Genomic DNA, 17361 nt, shown 5'->3' on the forward strand with positions numbered 1-17361 from the left:
TATAATAAAAGAATCACATATAATGATTAAACTGAATAAAGGATATAATCCAAGGTGTTAAAAACAGATTATTAATGACAATAAAAATTATCATTTATATATGAACTATTTCAAACTTGGCTGCAATCAAATGGTCTTAAATAATTATACAGAAATAAAAGTCTTTTACAAAAAACTTGGTTTATATTTAAAATATTACAGGCATCCTGGAAAAGAGAATGATTTAATTCATAGGTATAGTGGGTATCTTACCCCTTTTGTAAGGTGATCCGTAAAAAAATTACCACAAGCTCTGATGGTTTTAATGATAATTTTTATTGTCATTAATAAGCTGTTTTTTACACCTTGGATTATATCCTTTATTCAGTTTAATCATTATATGTGATTCTTTTATTATATTATCCAGATTATATTGTTTTAATAAAGTACTAAATAGACTTTTTCAGCGCTCACACTCCTCTTTATTTTATTTTGCATTATTCTGTTGGGGCAGCCCGCCCACATATGGAGAGCAGCTTTCAAAGTCTATCCTGGTTGTGTGCCCTTGTGGAGCGCCAATTTCTTATATTTCATACAATAACTGGATTTTTATGGTCTCGCTTAATCGTGATCTAAGTTGTGTTATAAATCACTGATAAGAGGCAGCGCTTGTGGGTAAAGGAAATATGCTAAATCTCCTTGGAAGGCTGTGCTAGTGTCACCTACATTCCTGGTAACAGTGTGAGTACATTATCTGGTGTATGTGGGGTTAATGATTCCCCCCAACTCTGTGGTCTCTCACAACTGTTGCTCAATGTTAACACACGTTTGCTGGTTCAATCCCTCTCAAATCGAATTACTTTTTCAAAATTATATTAATCACATCATTGTCATTATACAGAGCGGTTCTTGCATGTGCAGTTTAAGAGAGGACGCGCGTTTCGCTGTTTAGCTCTGTCAAGGCAAAAAATAAGAATTTACTTACCGATAATTCTATTTCTCATAGTCCGTAGTGGATGCTGGGGACTCCGTAAGGACCATGGGGAATAGCGGCTCCGCAGGAGACTGGGCACATCTAAAGAAAGCTTTAGGACTATCTGGTGTGCACTGGCTCCTCCCCCTATGACCCTCCTCCAAGCCTCAGTTAGGATACTGTGCCCGGACGAGCGTACACAATAAGGAAGGATTTTGAATCCCGGGTAAGACTCATACCAGCCACACCAATCACACCGTATAACCTGTGATCTGAACCCAGTTAACAGCATGATAACAGAGGAGCCTCTGAAAGATGGCTCACAACAATAATAACCCGATTTTTGTAACAATAACTATGTACAAGTATTGCAGACAATCCGCACTTGGGATGGGCGCCCAGCATCCACTACGGACTATGAGAAATAGAATTATCGGTAAGTAAATTCTTATTTTCTCTAACGTCCTAAGTGGATGCTGGGGACTCCGTAAGGACCATGGGGATTATACCAAAGCTCCCAAACGGGCGGGAGAGTGCGGATGACTCTGCAGCACCAAATGAGAGAACTCCAGGTCCTCCTCAGCCAGGATATCAATTTTGTAGAATTTTACAAACGTATTTGCTCCTGACCAAGTAGCTGCTCGGCAAAGTTGTAAAGCCGAGACCCCTCGGGCAGCCGCCTAAGATGAGCCCACCTTCCTTGTGGAGTGGGCATTTACAGATTTTTGGCTGTGGCAGGCCTGCCACAGAATGTGCAAGCTGAATTGTACTACAAATCCAACGAGCAATAGTCTGCTTAGAAGCAGGAGCACCCAGCTTGTTGGGTGCACACAGGATAAACAGCGAGTCAGATTTCCTGACTCCAGCCGTCCTGGAAACATATATTTTCAGGGCACTGACAACGTCTAGCAACTTGGAGGCCTCCAAGTCCCTAGTAGCCGCAGGCACCACCAATAGGTTGGTTCAGGTGAGACGCTGAAACCACCTTGGGGAGAAACTGAGGACGAGTCCTCAATTCCGCCCTGTCCGAATGGAAAATCAGATAAGGGCTTTTTCAGGATAAAGCCGCCAATTCTGACACGCGCCTGGCCCAGGCCAGGGCCAACAGCATGACCACTTTCCATGTGAGATATTTTAACTCCACAGATTTAAGTGGTTCAAACCAATGTGACTTTTGGAACCCAAAACTACATTGAGATCCCAAAGTGCCACTGGAGGCACAAAAGGAGGCTGTATATGCAGTACCCCTTTTACAAACGTCTGAACTTCAGGGACTGAAGCTAGTTCTTTTTGGAAGAAAATTGACAGGGCCGAAATTTGAACCTTAATGGACCCCAATTTCAGGCCCATAGACACTCCTGTTTGCAGGAAATGTAGGAATCGACCCAGTTGAATTTCCTCCGTCGGGCCTTACTGGCCTCGCACCACGCAACATATTTTCGCCAATTGCGGTGATAATGTTTTTGAGGTTACATCCTTCCTGGCTTTGATCAGGATAGGGATGACTTCATCCGTAATGCCTTTTTTCCTTCAGGATCCGGCGTTCAACCGCCATGCCGTCAAACGCAGCCGCGGTAAGTCTTGGAACAGACAGGGTCCTTGCTGGAGCAGGTCCCTTCTTAGAGGTAGAGGCCACGGATCCTCCGTGAGCATCTCTTAAAGTTCCGGTTACCAAGTCCTTCTTGGCCAATCCGGAACCACGAATATAGTGCTTACTCCTCTCCATCTTATCAATCTCAGTACCTTGGGTATGAGAGGCAGAGGAGGGAACACATACCCTGACTGGTACACCCACGGTGTTACCAGAGCGTCTACAGCTTATTGCCTGAGGGTCCCTGGACCTGGCGCAATACCTGTCGAGTTTTTAATCATGTGGAAGACTTCTGGGTGAAGTCCCCACTCTCCCGGGTGGAGGTCGTGCTGAGGAAGTCTGCTTCCCAGTTGTCCACTCCCGGAATGAATACTGCTGACAGTGCTATCACATGATTTTCCGCCCAGCGAAGAATCCTTGCAGCTTCTGCCATTGCCCTCCTGCTTCTTGTGCCACCCTGTCTGTTTACGTGGGTGACTGCCGTGATGTTGTCCGACTAGATCAACACCGGCTGACCTTGAAGCAGAGGTCTTGCTAAGCTTAGAGCATTGTAAATGTCCCTTAGCTTCAGGATATTTATGTGAAGTGATGTCTCCAGGCTTGACCATAAGCCCTGGATATTCCTTCCCTGTGTGACTGCTCCCCAGCCTCGCAGGCTGGTATCCGTGGTCACCAGGACCCAGTCCTGAATGCCTAATCTGCGGCCCTCTAGAAGATGAGCACTCTGCAACCACCACAGGAGGGACACCCTTGTCCTTGGTGACAGGGTTATCCGCTGATGCATCTGAAGATGCGATCCAGACCATTTGTCCAGCAGGTCCCACTGGAAAGTTCTTGCGTGGAATCTGCCGAATGGGATTGCTTCGTAGGAAGCCACCATTTTACCCAGAACCCTTGTGCATTGATGCACTGAGACTTGGCTCGGTTTTAGGAGGTTCCTGACTAGCTCGGATAACTCCCTGGCTTTCTCCTCCGGGAGAAACACCTTTTTCTGGACTGTGTCCAGGATCATCCCTAGGAACAGAAGACACGTCGTCGGAACCAGGTGCGATTTTGGAATATTGAGAATCCAATCGTGCTGCCGCAACACTACCTGAGATAGTGCTACACCGACCTCCAACTGTTCCCTGGATCTTACCCTTATCAGGGAATTGTCCAAGGAAGGGATAACTAAAATTCACTTCCTTCGAAGGAATATCATCATTTCGGCCATTACCTTGGTAAAGACCCGGGGTGCCGTGTACCATCCATACGGCAGCGTCTGAACTGATAGTGACAGTTCTGTACCATAAACCTGAGGTACCCTTGGTGAGAAGGGTAAATTTTGACATGAAGGTAAGCATCCTTGATGTCCCGAGACATCATGTAGTCCCCTTCTTCCAGGTTCGCAATCACTGCTCTGAGTGACTCAATCTTGAATTTGAACCTCTGTACGTAAGTGTTCAAAGATTTTAGATTTAGAATCGGTCTCACCGAGCCGTCCGGCTTCGGTACCACAACAGTGTGGAATAATACCCCGTTCCCTGTTGCAGGAGGGGTATCTTGATCATCACCTGCTGGGAATACAGCTTGTGAATGGCTTCCAAAACTGTCTCCCTGTCAGAAGGAGACATCGGTAAAGCCGACTTTAGGAAACGGCGAGGGGGAGACGTCTCGAATTCTAATTTGTACCCCTGAGATATCACCTGAAGGATCCAGGGGTCTACTTGCGAGTGAGCCCACTGCGCGCTGAAATTCATTGAGACGGGCCCCCCACCGGGCCTGATTCTGCTTGTAAAGCCCCAGCGTATACTGAGGGCTTGGCAGAGGCGGGAGAGGGTTTCTGTTCCTGGGAACTGGCTGATTTCTGCAGCCTTTTTCCTCTCCCTCTGTCACGGGGCAGAAATGAGGAACCTTTTGCCCGCTTGTCCACGAAAAGACTGCGCCTGATAATACGGCGTCTTCTCATGTTGAGAGGCGACCTGGGGTACAAACGTGGAATTCCCAGCTGTTGCCGTGGCCACCAGGTCTGAAAGACCGACCCCAAATAACTCCTCCCTTAATAAAGCAATACTTCCAAATGCCGTTTGGAATACGCATCACCTGACCACTGACGTGTCCATAACCCTCTACTGGTAGAAATGGACAACGCGCTTAGACTTGATGCCAGTCGGCAAATATTCCGCTGTGCATCACGCATATATAAAAATGCATCTTTTAAATGCTCTATAGGCAAAAATATACTGTCCCTATCTAGGGTATCAATATTTTCAGTCAGGGAATCCGACCACGCCAACCCAGCACTGCACATCCAGGCTGAGGCGATTGCTGGTCGCAGTATAACACCAGTATGTGTGTAAATACCTTTTAGGATACCCTCCTGCTTTCTATCAGCAGGATCCTTAAGGGCGGCCATCTCAGGCGAAGGTAGAGCCCTTACAAGCGTGTGAGCGCTTTATCCCCCCTAGGGGGTGTTTCCCAACGCACCCTAACCTCTGGCGGGAAAGGATATAATGCCAATAACATTTTAGAAATTATCCGTTGTTATCGGGGGAAACCCACGCATCATCACACACCTCATTTAATTTCTCAGATTCAGGAAAACTACAGGTAGTTTTTCCTCACCGAACATAATACCCCTTTTTTGGTGGTACTCGTATTATCAGAAATGTGTAAAACATTTTTCATTGCCTCAATCATGTAACGTGTGGCCCTACTGGAAGTCACATTCGTCTCTTCACCGTCGACACTGGAGTCAGTATCCGTGTCGGCGTCTATCTGCCATCTGAGGTAACGGGCGCTTTAGAGCCCCTGACGGCCTATGAGACGTCTGGACAGGCACAAGCTGAGTAGCCGGCTGTCTTATGTCAACCACTGTCTTTTATACAGAGCTGACACTGTCACGTAATTCCTTCCAACAGTTCATCCACTCAGGTGTCGACCCCCTAGGGGGTGACATCACTATTACAGGCAATCTGCTCCGTCTCCACATCATTTTTCTCCTCATACATGTCGACACAAAAGTACCGACATACAGCACACACACAGGGAATGCTCTGATAGAGGACAGGACCCCACTAGCCCTTTGGGGAGACAGAGGGAGAGTTTGCCAGCACACACCAGAGCGCTATATATATACAGGGATAACCTTATATAAGTGTTTTTCCCCTTATAGCTGCTGTATAGTTAATACTGCGCCTAATTAGTGCCCCCCTCTCTTTTTTTAACCCTTTCTGTAGTGTAGTGACTGCAGGGGAGAGACAGGGAGCTTCCCTCCAACGGAGCTGTGAGGGAAAATGGCGCCAGTGTGCTGAGGAGATAGGCTCCGCCCCTTTTTCGCTGACTTTTCTCCTGCTTTTTTATGGATTCTGGCAGGGGTTAAATGCATCCCTATAGCCCAGGAGCTATATGTGATGCATTTTTTTGCCATCCAAGGTGTTTTTATTGCGTCTCAGGGCGCCCCCCCCCCAGTGCCCTGCACCCTCAGTGACCGAAGTGTGAAGTGTGCTGAGAGCAATGGCGCACAGATGCCTTGTTGAAGACAGGACGTCTTCTGCCGCCGATTTTCCGGACCTCTTCTGCCTTCTGGCTCTGTAAGGGGGCCGGCGGCGCGGCTCTGGGACCCATCCAAGCTGGGCCTGTGATCGTCCCTCTGGAGCTAATGTCCAGTAGCCTAAGAAGCCCAATCTACTCTGCACGCAGGTGAGTTCGCTTCTTCTCCCCTTAGTCCCTCGATGCAGTGAGCCTGTTGCCAGCAGGTCTCACTGAAAATAAAAAACCTAATCTAAAACTTTCACTAAGAAGCTCAGGAGAGCCCCTAGTGTGCACCCTTCTCGTTCGGGCACAGAGATCTAACTGAGGCTTGGAGGAGGGTCATAGGGGGAGGAGCCAGTGCACACCAGATAGTCCTAAAGCTTTCTTTAGATGTGCCCAGTCTCCTGCGGAGCCGCTATTCCCCATGGTCCTTACGGAGTCCCCAGCATCCACTTAGGACGTTAGAGAAAAAAAAATAGATAGAAATCTATTTTCATGCAAGTCTACCACTTTATCATGGCTTTAATGGTGTAATGCCATTGGTTGGGGTGTGGAAAGTAGAGGCAGGAATCGGAAACATAGTCAGAAACAATTATAAAGTGTTAAAAGGAAGATGCTCCCCTGTCACTGTGCTGTGCGGAGAGCATAGGAAAGCAGTGGGGTTATAAACACACGTGTAGCCTCATATGAGAATGACCAGTTCACTTAAATATCTGCCATGTACAATAAATAAATATATATATATATATATATATATATATAGTCACAAGAAAATGCTGGCACTCTAAGAGACTTGTAAAAAAAACGACACAAATGCTGTAGTTGAGGTCAACGTTTCAGGGCTATGCCCTTTTATCAAGACTTGATAAAAGGGCATAGCCCTGAAACGTTGACCTCAACTACAGCATTTGTGTCGTTTTTTTACAAGTCTCTTAGAGTGCCAGCATTTTCTTGTGACTATATTTCCCAGCTTTGACTGACGCAGGGCACCGGAGCAATTTGCATATATGCTTACTGGGAGTGCCATACTGTGCTTTGTATTATATATATATATATATATATATATACATACACACACATACACACACACACACACACATACACATATATACACATACACTGCATAAGGGGAAATAAAGCTGAATTGCATGCGTATGCATTTATTTTCCCTAGGGTCAGACAATGGGTTCACTACAATATGCCGGCGGTCGGGCTCCCGGCAACCAGCATACCGGCGCCGGGAGCCCGACCGCCGGCTTACCGACAGTGTGGAGAGCGCAAATGAGCCCCTTGCGGGCTCGCTGCGCTCGCCACGCTACGCGCCACACTATTTTATTCTCCCTCCAGGGGGGTCGTAGACCCCCAGAAGGGAGAATAAGTGTCGGTATGCCGGCTGTCGGGATCCCGGCGCCGGTATACTGTGCGCCGGGATCCCGTCAGTCGGCATACTGAAGACCACCCCAGACAATCATTCTTCAAAGCTTCTTACTTGGGGATAAACAGGAGTCATTGTGGATGCAGCTAAAATATCCTACAGTCGTAATAGCCTTACATAAGCAGAGCCACTCCTGCATGGGCACGTGAATGCAAATAAAGAAGGAGGTCTAGGACAACCTGCAGCAAAGCATCTGTACACTGACCAGAGCAAAAACTAGGAGACAACACAGCAAACATGGCAATTATACAGCTAATTATTATAATTAGTGAGGTCTTATCCTACTCAATGGTCCCCTGGCATATTTAGCCATCTCTGCAGCACCTGTGTCCATCTCTCTATTCAGGTGGTTAAAACAAACCAGGAATTTGTGGAAAGCAGTTTAGCCTCTAGCAGTCAGATTACGCAGATACTATGCATCAGAGCAGACACAGCTGTGCCCCAAGCAGACGTGATACCAGCTCCTCACCTTATTATCTCCCTGCACTTCTCCCAGTCTCTGCTGCAGCTCCTTCACCTCCAGCTCCAGCTTTTTGCTCCTCTCCCGGGTATCCACCAGCATCTGGGCCAGGTTTGCCTGTAGAAGTGTGAAAGTTAATCCTCAACCCTGCAAAGCTCCAAACCTAGGAGACAATGGGGGTAATTTAGATCTGATCGCTGTTGTGCGTTTTCACACAGCGGGCGATCAGATCTGAACTGCGCATGCGTCAGAGCCGCACTGCGCCGGCGCATTGCACACAAGCAACAGGCATCGGCGCCTAGCGACAGGATGGTGCGAAAAATCCGAACGCACGGGCGTTCGCAAGGAGATTGACAGGAAGAGGCTGTTTGTGGGTGGCAACTGAGCATTTGAAGGGAGGGTGTCTGACGTCGGCTCCGGCCCCCGATCAACAGGATTCCATCGCAATGGCTGAGTAAATCCTGGGCTGAGCAGAGACTGCACAAACTGATTTTTGTGCAGCTCTGCAAAAGAAGCGAACGCACACTTTCACAGCGCATTTCCCCTCCTCCTGTAGGCGGCGACTATCTGATCTCAGGGCAGCAAAAAACGTAGCCCGGCGATCAGATCTGAATTACCCCCCCCAATGTCTCTCCTCTGGGATACTGCAGACTCCAGGATTAATGCCTAATAATGCTACCAAGAGGAGTATAAAGTGACAAGCCACATGGCTGTGGGTTATTTTTAATTCACAAAATATATAATAAATATCACAATCTAGAATGCAGACAGAAGTGTGGCTAGTGACTAACCTCTACTGCTATGTGAAGGACCTAAACCAATAAACTGTATTCCATTACTAGATTATAGAGTTTACATGCAGTTATTTCTGAAAGCTGCACACAGAGTGAAAGCTGTGAGATTGCACATTTGTTTTTGCACACTATGGGGCCGATTCTGAGTCAGACTCAATGCTGACGTTCATGTGAATTGGTGTCTTTTTGCTACTGCGCATGCATTTAAATCCTTATATAGTCACACAGTGCATGCGTTCCACGGTGTCTGTGCACAGAGACACAAGACAGACTCAGCAGCACTGACTTTGAAATGTGCTGGGTTTTCCTTGACTTGGGGGGTGTTCCTGAGCAGGGATTAGTTGGCAACTATACAGATGCACCAAGATATTCCGTCTGCTGTTATAGGAGATTCACAGAAGTGTTGAGGTCTAAGACGCTAAAATGTGTACATTGGAGGCCATACTTTGACAGAGATTCCACACCAACAACGGGGCTGGCACACATCCCGATGGTGCTTCCAATGCTTGCGACTGTAGAAGCACAAAGTGGATGTCCCCGCCCTTGCACATTGAGATGCACGCTTGTACACCACGTGAATTGGCGGGTGCGACAACTGCATTAGACGCTAAATACGATTGGAAGTGTGCAACTCAGAATCAGCTTCTAGAGAGGCAATTCAATTATCAGCAATGGGCGTGAAGTGGCACTATTCTGACAATTGCTCTAGATCCTTCAGGAAACCAACATAGCAGATTTTCCCTTGCTCTCCATAAAGGAGTGCTGGAAAACCTGCAATGTCGGGGCAACATAAAAAGCAACGACTGCACAACATCTCTAACTGACATTCTCTTTATGATGGCTGTTTTACAGATGATCAAAGATTCTGATGAATATTCAGCCTCCGTCCACCACCTGTGTAAGAACACGGATTGGATGGCTGGAGAAGATGACCCTAATACAGGGGAACCTGGGATGTGGAGGGAGGAATAACCTGTCATATATCCTGGACATTTCTCTGCACAGGCGTTACTGACACAACAACTGATCATGGAGCTATAACATATCCAGTAAATGACGTGAAAAAGCATGTACCTGTTTTCTTTTCTCAGGTGGGATTGACGGATCTCCATCCTATGATCAAAAGAAGGAAGAACGGTTATATTATTAAAAGAATGTTTGGTACAAACACATACAAAAAATAAGAATTTACTTACCGATAATTCTATTTCTCGGAGTCCGTAGTGGATGCTGGGGTTCCTGAAAGGACCAGGGGGAATAGCGGCTCCGCAGGAGACAGGGCACAAAAAGTAAAGCTTTACGATCAGGTGGTGTGTACTGGCTCCTCCCCCTATGACCCTCCTCCAAGCCTCAGTTAGGTACTGTGCCCGGACGAGCGTACACAATAAGGAAGGATTTTGAATCCCGGGTAAGACTCATACCAGCCACACCAATCACACTGTACAACCTGTGATCTGAACCCAGTTAACAGTATGATAACAGCGGAGCCTCTGAAAAGATGGCTCACAACAATAATAACCCGATTTTTGTAACTATGTACAAGTATTGCAGACAATCCGCACTTGGGATGGGCGCCCAGCATCCACTACGGACTCCGAGAAATAGAATTATCGGTAAGTAAATTCTTATTTTCTCTATCGTCCTAGTGGATGCTGGGGTTCCTGAAAGGACCATGGGGATAATACCAAAGCTCCCAAACGGGCGGGAGAGTGCGGATGACTCTGCAGCACCGAATGAGAGAACTCCAGGTCCTCCTTAGCCAGGGTATCAAATTTGTAGGATTTTACAAACGTGTTTGCCCCTGACTAAATAACCGCTCGGCAAAGTTGTAAAGCCGAGACCCCTCGGGCAGCCGCCCAAGATGAGCCCACCTTCCTTGTGGAATGGGCATTTACATATTTTGGCTGTGGCAGGCCTGCCACAGAATGTGCAAGCTGAATTGTATTACACATCCAACTAGCAATAGTCTGCTTAGAAGCAAGAGCACCCAGTTTGTTGGGTGCATACAGGATAACAGCAAGTCAGTTTTCCTGACTCCAGCCGTCCTGGAACATATTTTCAGGGCCCTGACAACATCTAGCAACTTGGAGTCCTCCAAGTCCCTAGTAGGTGCAAGGCACCACAATAAGCTGGTTCAGGTGAAACACTGACACCACCTTAGGGAGAGAACTGGGGACGAGTCCGCAGCTCTGCCCTGTCCGAATGGACAAACAGATATGGGCTTTTTTGAGAAAAAAACACCAATTTGACACTCGCCTGGTCCAGGCCAGGGCCAAGAGCATGGTCACTTTTCATGTGAGATGCTTCAAATCCACAGATTTGACTGGTTTTAAACCAATGTGATTTGAGGAATCCCAGAACTACGTTGAGATCCCACAGTGCCACTGGAGGCACAAAAGGGGGTTGTATATGCAATACTCCCTTGACAAACTTCTGGACTTCAGGAACTGAAGCCAATTCTTTCTGGAAGAAAATCGACAGGGCCGAAATTTGAACCTTAATGGACCCCAATTTGAGGCCCATAGACACTCCTGTTTGCAGGAAATGCAGGAAACGACCGAGTTGAAATTTCTTTGTGGGGCCTTCCTGGCCTCACACCACGCAACATATTTTCGCCACATGTGGTGATAATGTTGTGCGGTCACCTCCTTTCTGGCTTTGACCAGGGTAGGAATGACCTCTTCCGGAATGCCTTTTTCCCTTAGGATCCGGCGTTCCACCGCCATGCCGACAAACGCAGCTGCGGTAAGTCTTGGAACAGACATGGTACTTGCTGAAGCAAGTCCCTTCTTAGCGGCAGAGGCCATAAGACCTCTGTAAGCATCTCTTGAAGTTCCGGGTACCAAGTCCTTCTTGGCCAATCCGGAGCCATGAGTATAGTTCTTACTCCTCTACGTCTTATAATTCTCAGCACCTTAGGTATGAGAAGCAGAGGAGGGAACACATACACCGACTGGTACACCCACGGTGTTACCAGAACGTCCACAGCTATTGCCTGAGGGTCTCTTGACCTGGCGCAATACCTGTCCCGTTTTTTGTTCAGACGGGACGCCATCATGTCCACCTTTGGTATTTCCCAACGGTTTACAATCATGTGGAAAAAACTTCCCGATGAAGTTTCCACTCTCCCGGGTGGAGGTCGTGCCTGCTGAGGAAGTCTACTTCCCAGTTTCCATTCCCGGGATGAAACACTGCTGACAGTGCTATCACATGACTTTCCGCCCAGCGAAAAGTCCTTGCAGTTTTTGCCATTGCCCTCCTGCTTCTTGTGTCGCCCTGTCTGTTTACGTGGGCGACTGCCGTGATGTTTTTCCCACTGGATCAATACCGGCTGACCTTGAAGCAGAGGTCTTGCTAAGCTTAGAGCATTATAAATTTACCCTTAGCTCCAGTATATTTATGTGGAGAAAAGTCTCCAGACTTGATCACACTCCCTGGAAATTTTTTCCTTGTGTGACTGCTCCCCAGCCTCTCGGGCTGGGCTCCGTGGTCACCAGCATCCAATCCTGAATGCCGAATCTGCGGCCCTCTAGAAGATGAGCACTCTATAACCACCACAGGAGAGACACCCTTGTCCTTGGATATAGGGTTATCCGCTGATGCATCTGAAGATGCGATCCGGACCATTTGTCCAGCAGATCCCACTGAAAAGTTCTTGCGTGAAATCTGCCGAATGGAATTGCTTCGTAGGAAGCCACCATTTTTACCAGGACCCTTGTGCAATGATGCACTGTTTTTAGGAGGTTCCTGACTAGCTCGGATAACTCCCTGGCTTTCTCTTCCGGGAGAAACACCTTTTTCTGGACTGTGTCCAGAATCATCCCTAGGCACAGCAGACGTGTCGTCGGGATCAGCTGCGATTTTGGAATATTTAGAATCCACCCGTGCTGTTGTAGCAGTATCCGAGATAGTGCTACTCCGACCTCCAACTGTTCCCTGGACTATGCCCTTATCAGGAGATCGTCCAAGTAAGGGATAATTAAGACGCCTTTTCTTCGAAGAAGAATCATCATTTCGGCCATTACCTTGGTAAAGACCCGGGGTGCCGTGGACAATCCAAACGGCAGCGTCTGAAACTGATAGTGACAGTTCTGCACCACGAACCTGAGGTACCCTTAGTGAGAAGGGCAAATTTGGGACATAGAGGTAAGCATCCCTGATGTCCCGGGACACTATATAGTCCCCTTCTTCCTGGTTCGTTATCACTGCTCTGAGTGACTCCATCTTGATTTGATTTTTTTTTTATTTTTTTTTAGAATAAGTCTCACCTAGCCTTCTGGCTTCAGTACCACAATATAGTGTGGAATAATACCCCTTTTCTTGTAGTAGGAGGGGTAATTTAATTATCACCTGCTGGGAATACAGCTTGTGAATTTTTTCCCATACTGCCTCCTTGTCGGAGGGAGACCTTGGTAAAGCAGACTTCAGGAGCCTGCGAAGGGGAAACGTCTCGACATTCCAATCTGTACCCCTGGGATACTACTTGTAGGATCCAGGGGTCCTGTACAGTCTCAGCGCCATGCTGAGAACTTGTCAGAAGCGGTGGAACGCTTCTGTTCCTGGGAATGGGCTGCCTGCTGCAGTCTTCTTCCCTTTCCTCTATCCCTGGGCAGATATGATCTTATAGGGACGAAAGGACTGAGGCTGAAAAGACGGTGTCTTTTTCTGCAGAGATGTGACTTAGGGTAAAAACGGTGGATTTTCCAGCAGTTGCCGTGGCCACCAGGTCCGATGGACCGACCCCAAATAACTCCTCTTCCTTTATACGGCAATACACCTTTGTGCCGTTTGGAATCTGCATCACCTGACCACTGTCGTGTCCATAACATCTTCTGGCAGATATGGACATCGCATTTACTCTTGATGCCAGAGTGCAAATATCCCTCTGTGCATCTCGCATATATAGAAATGCATCCTTTAAATGCTCTATAGTCAATAAAATACTGTCCCTGTCAAGGGTATCAATATTTTTAGTCAGGGAATCCGACCAAGCCACCCCAGCTCTGCACATCCAGGCTGAGGCGATCGCTGGTCGCAGTATAACACCAGTATGTGTGTATATACTTTTTATGATATTTTCCAGCCTCCTGTCAGCTGGTCCTTGAGGACGGCCCTATCTATAGACGGTACCGCCACTTGTTTTGATAAGCGTGTGAGCGCCTTATCCACCCTAAGGGGTGTTTCCCAACGCGCCCTAACTTCTGGCGGGAAAGGGTATACCGCCCATAATTTTCTATCGGGGGGAACCCACGCATCATCACACACTTTATTTAATTTATCTGATTCAGGAAAAACTACGGTAGTTTTTTCACATCCCACATAATACCCTCTTTTGTGGTACTTGTAGTATCAGAAATATGTAACACCTCCTTCATTGCCTTTAACGTGTGGCCCTAATAAGGAATACGTTTGTTTATTCACCGTCGACACTGGATTCAGTGTCCCTGTCTGTGTCTGTGTCGACCGACTAAAGTAAACGGGCGTTTTAAAACCCCTGACGGTGTTTTTGAGACGTCTGGACCGGTACTAATTGTTTGTCGGCCGTCTCATGTCGTCAACCGACCTTGCAGCGTGTTGACATTATCACGTAATTCCCTAAATAAGCCATCCATTCCGGTGTCGACTCCCTAGAGAGTGACATCACCATTACAGGCAATTGCTCCGCCTCCTCACCAACATCGTCCTCATACATGTCGACACACACGTACCGACACACAGCACACACACAGGGAATGCTCTGATAGAGGACAGGACCCACTAGCCCTTTGGAGAGACAGAGGGAGAGTTTGCCAGCACACACCAAAAACGCTATAATTATATAGGGACAACCTTATATAAGTGTTTTCCCTTATAGCATCTTTTTTATATATTTCTAACGCCAAATTAGTGCCCCCCCTCTCTGTTTTAACCCTGTTTCTGTAGTGCAGTGCAGGGGAGAGCCTGGGAGCCTTCCCTCCAGCCTTTCTGTGAGGGAAAATGGCGCTGTGTGCTGAGGAGATAGGCCCCGCCCCTTTTTCGGCGGCCTCGTCTCCCGCTCTTAACGGATTCTGGCAGGGGTTAAATATCTCCATATAGCCTCCGGAGGCTATATGTGAGGTATTTTTAGCCAAAATAGGTTTTCATTTGCCTCCCAGGGCGCCCCCCTCCCAGCGCCCTGCACCCTCAGTGACTGCCGTGTGAAGTGTGCTGAGAGGAAAATGGCGCACAGCTGCAGTGCTGTGCGCTACCTTTAGAAGACTGAGGAGTCTTCTGCCGCCGATTCTGGACCTCTTCTTACTTCAGCATCTGCAAGGGGGCCGGCGGCAAGGCTCCGGTGACCATCCAGGCTGTACCTGTGATCGTCCCTCTGGAGCTGATGTCCAGTAGCCAAGAAGCCAATCCATCCTGCACGCAGGTGAGTTCACTTCTTCTCCCCTAAGTCCCTCGTTGCAGTGATCCTGTTGCCAGCAGGACTCACTGTAAAATAAAAAACCTAAGCTAAACTTTTCTAAGCAGCTCTTTAGGAGAGCCACCTAGATTGCACCCTTCTCGGCCGGGCACAAAAATCTAACTGAGGCTTGGAGGAGGGTCATAGGGGGAGGAGCCAGTACACACCACCTGATCGTAAAGCTTTACTTTTTGTGCCCTGTCTCCTGCGGAGCCGCTATTCCCCATGGTCCTTTCAGGAACCCCAGCATCCACTAGGACGATAGAGAAATAAGATTTTACACACCGGTAAATCTATTTCTCGTAGTCCGTAGTGGATGCTGGGGACTCCGTAAGGACCATGGGGAATAGACGGGCTCCGTAGGAGACTGGGCACTCTAAGAAAGATTTAGTACTACTGGTGTGCACTGGCTCCTCCCTCTATGTCCCTCCTCCAGACCTCAGTTAGAGAAACTGTGCCCGGAAGAGCTGACAGTACAAGGAAAGGATTTTGGAATCCAGGGTAAGACTCATACCAGCCACACCAATCACACCGTATAACTTGTGATAAACATACCCAGTCAACAGTATGAACAACAACAGAGCATCAACAATGCCAACATAACGTAAACCTTTATTAAGCAATAACTATATACACGTATTGCAGAAAGTCCGCACTTGGGATGGGCGCCCAGCATCCACTACGGACTACGAGAAATAGATTTACCGGTGAGTAAAATCTTATTTTCTCTAACGTCCTAGTGGATGCTGGGGACTCCGTAAGGACCATGGGGATTATACCAAAGCTCCCAAACGGGGGGGAGAGTGCGGATGACTCTGCAGCACCAAATGGGCAAACACAAGGTCCTCCTCAGCCAGCGTATCAAACTTGTAGAACTTAGCAAATGTGTTTGAACCTGACCAAGTAGCTGCTTGGCAAAGCTGTAATGCCGAGACCCCTCGGGCAGCCGCCCAAGAAGAGCCCACTTTCCTTGTGGAATGGGCTTTCACTGATTTTGGATGTGGCAATCCAGCCGCAGAATGAGCCTGCTGAATCGTGCTACAGATCCAGCGAGCAATAGTTTGCTTTGAAGCAGGAGCACCCAGCTTGTTGGATGCATACAGGATAAACAGCGAGTCAGTCTTCACGACTCCAGCCGTCCTGGCTACATAGATCTTCAAAGCCCTGACTACATCAAGCAACTTGGAATCCTCCAAGTCACAAGTAGCCGCAGGCACCACAATAGGTTGGTTCAAATGAAAAGATGACACCACCTTTGGCAGAAATTGCGGACGAGTCCGTAATTCTGCCCTGTCCATATGGAAAACCAGATAGGGGCTTTTACATGACAAAGCCGCCAATTCTGACACACGCCTAGCCAAAGCTAAGGCCAATAGCATGACCACCTTCCACGTGAGATACTTTAGCTCCACGGTCTTAAGTGGCTCAAACCAGTGGGATTTCAGGAAACCCAACACCACGTTGAGATCACAAGGTGCCACTGGTGGCACAAAAGGGGGCTGAATATGCAGCACTCCCTTAACAAACGTCTGAACTTCAGGAAGAGAAGCCAGTTCTTTTTGAAAGAAAATGGATAGGGACGAAATCTGGACCTTTATGGACCCCAACTTCAGGCCCATAGTCACTCCAGACTGTAGGAAGTGCAGGAACCGGCCCAGCTGGAATTCCTCTGTAGGGGCCTTCCTGGCCTCACACCAGGCAACATATTTTCGCCATATACGGTGATAGTGTTTTGCTGTCACGTCCTTCCTAGCCTTTATCAGCAAAGGAATAACTTCATCCGGAATGCCTTTTTTCGCTAGGATCCTGCGTTCAATCGCCATGCCGTCAAACGCAGCCGCGGTAAGCCTTGGAACAGACAGGGCCCCTGTTGCAACAGGTCCTGTCTGAGAGGCAGAGGCCATGGGTCCTCTGTGAGCATTTCTTGCAGTTCCGGGTACCAAGTCCTTCTTGGCCAATCCAGAACAATGAGTATTTTTGTTCACACTCCTCTTTTTCTTACGATTCTCAGCACCTTGGGTATGAGAGGAAGAGGAGGAAACACATAGACCGACTGGAACACCCACGGTGTTACCAGGGCGTCCACAGCTATCGCCTGAGGGTCTCTTGACCTGGCGCAATACCTTTGTAGCTTTTTGTTGAGACGGGACGCCATCATGTCCACCTGTGGCAGTTCCCATCGATTTGTA

At 47.9% G+C, this 17361-nt stretch overlaps 1 protein-coding gene across 3 annotated transcripts in view; it reads right to left on the reverse strand.

Annotated features, from left to right (window-relative positions):
* CCDC149 (coiled-coil domain containing 149) overlaps positions 1-17361 on the reverse strand; it is a 214667-nt gene that overhangs the window by 116968 nt on the left and 80338 nt on the right. For all 3 annotated transcript variants that reach the window (XM_063921861.1, XM_063921853.1, XM_063921870.1), the window contains exons 3-4: positions 9820-9858; positions 7961-8068 (exon numbers count right to left, since the gene is read on the reverse strand). In XM_063921861.1, coding sequence (XP_063777931.1) covers positions 7961-8068; positions 9820-9858 — 147 coding nt within the window. The remainder of the gene's footprint in view (positions 1-7960; positions 8069-9819; positions 9859-17361) is intronic.

Source organism: Pseudophryne corroboree, chromosome 1 (assembly GCF_028390025.1).
Source record: "Pseudophryne corroboree isolate aPseCor3 chromosome 1, aPseCor3.hap2, whole genome shotgun sequence".
Lineage (NCBI taxonomy): Eukaryota > Metazoa > Chordata > Amphibia > Anura > Myobatrachidae > Pseudophryne > Pseudophryne corroboree.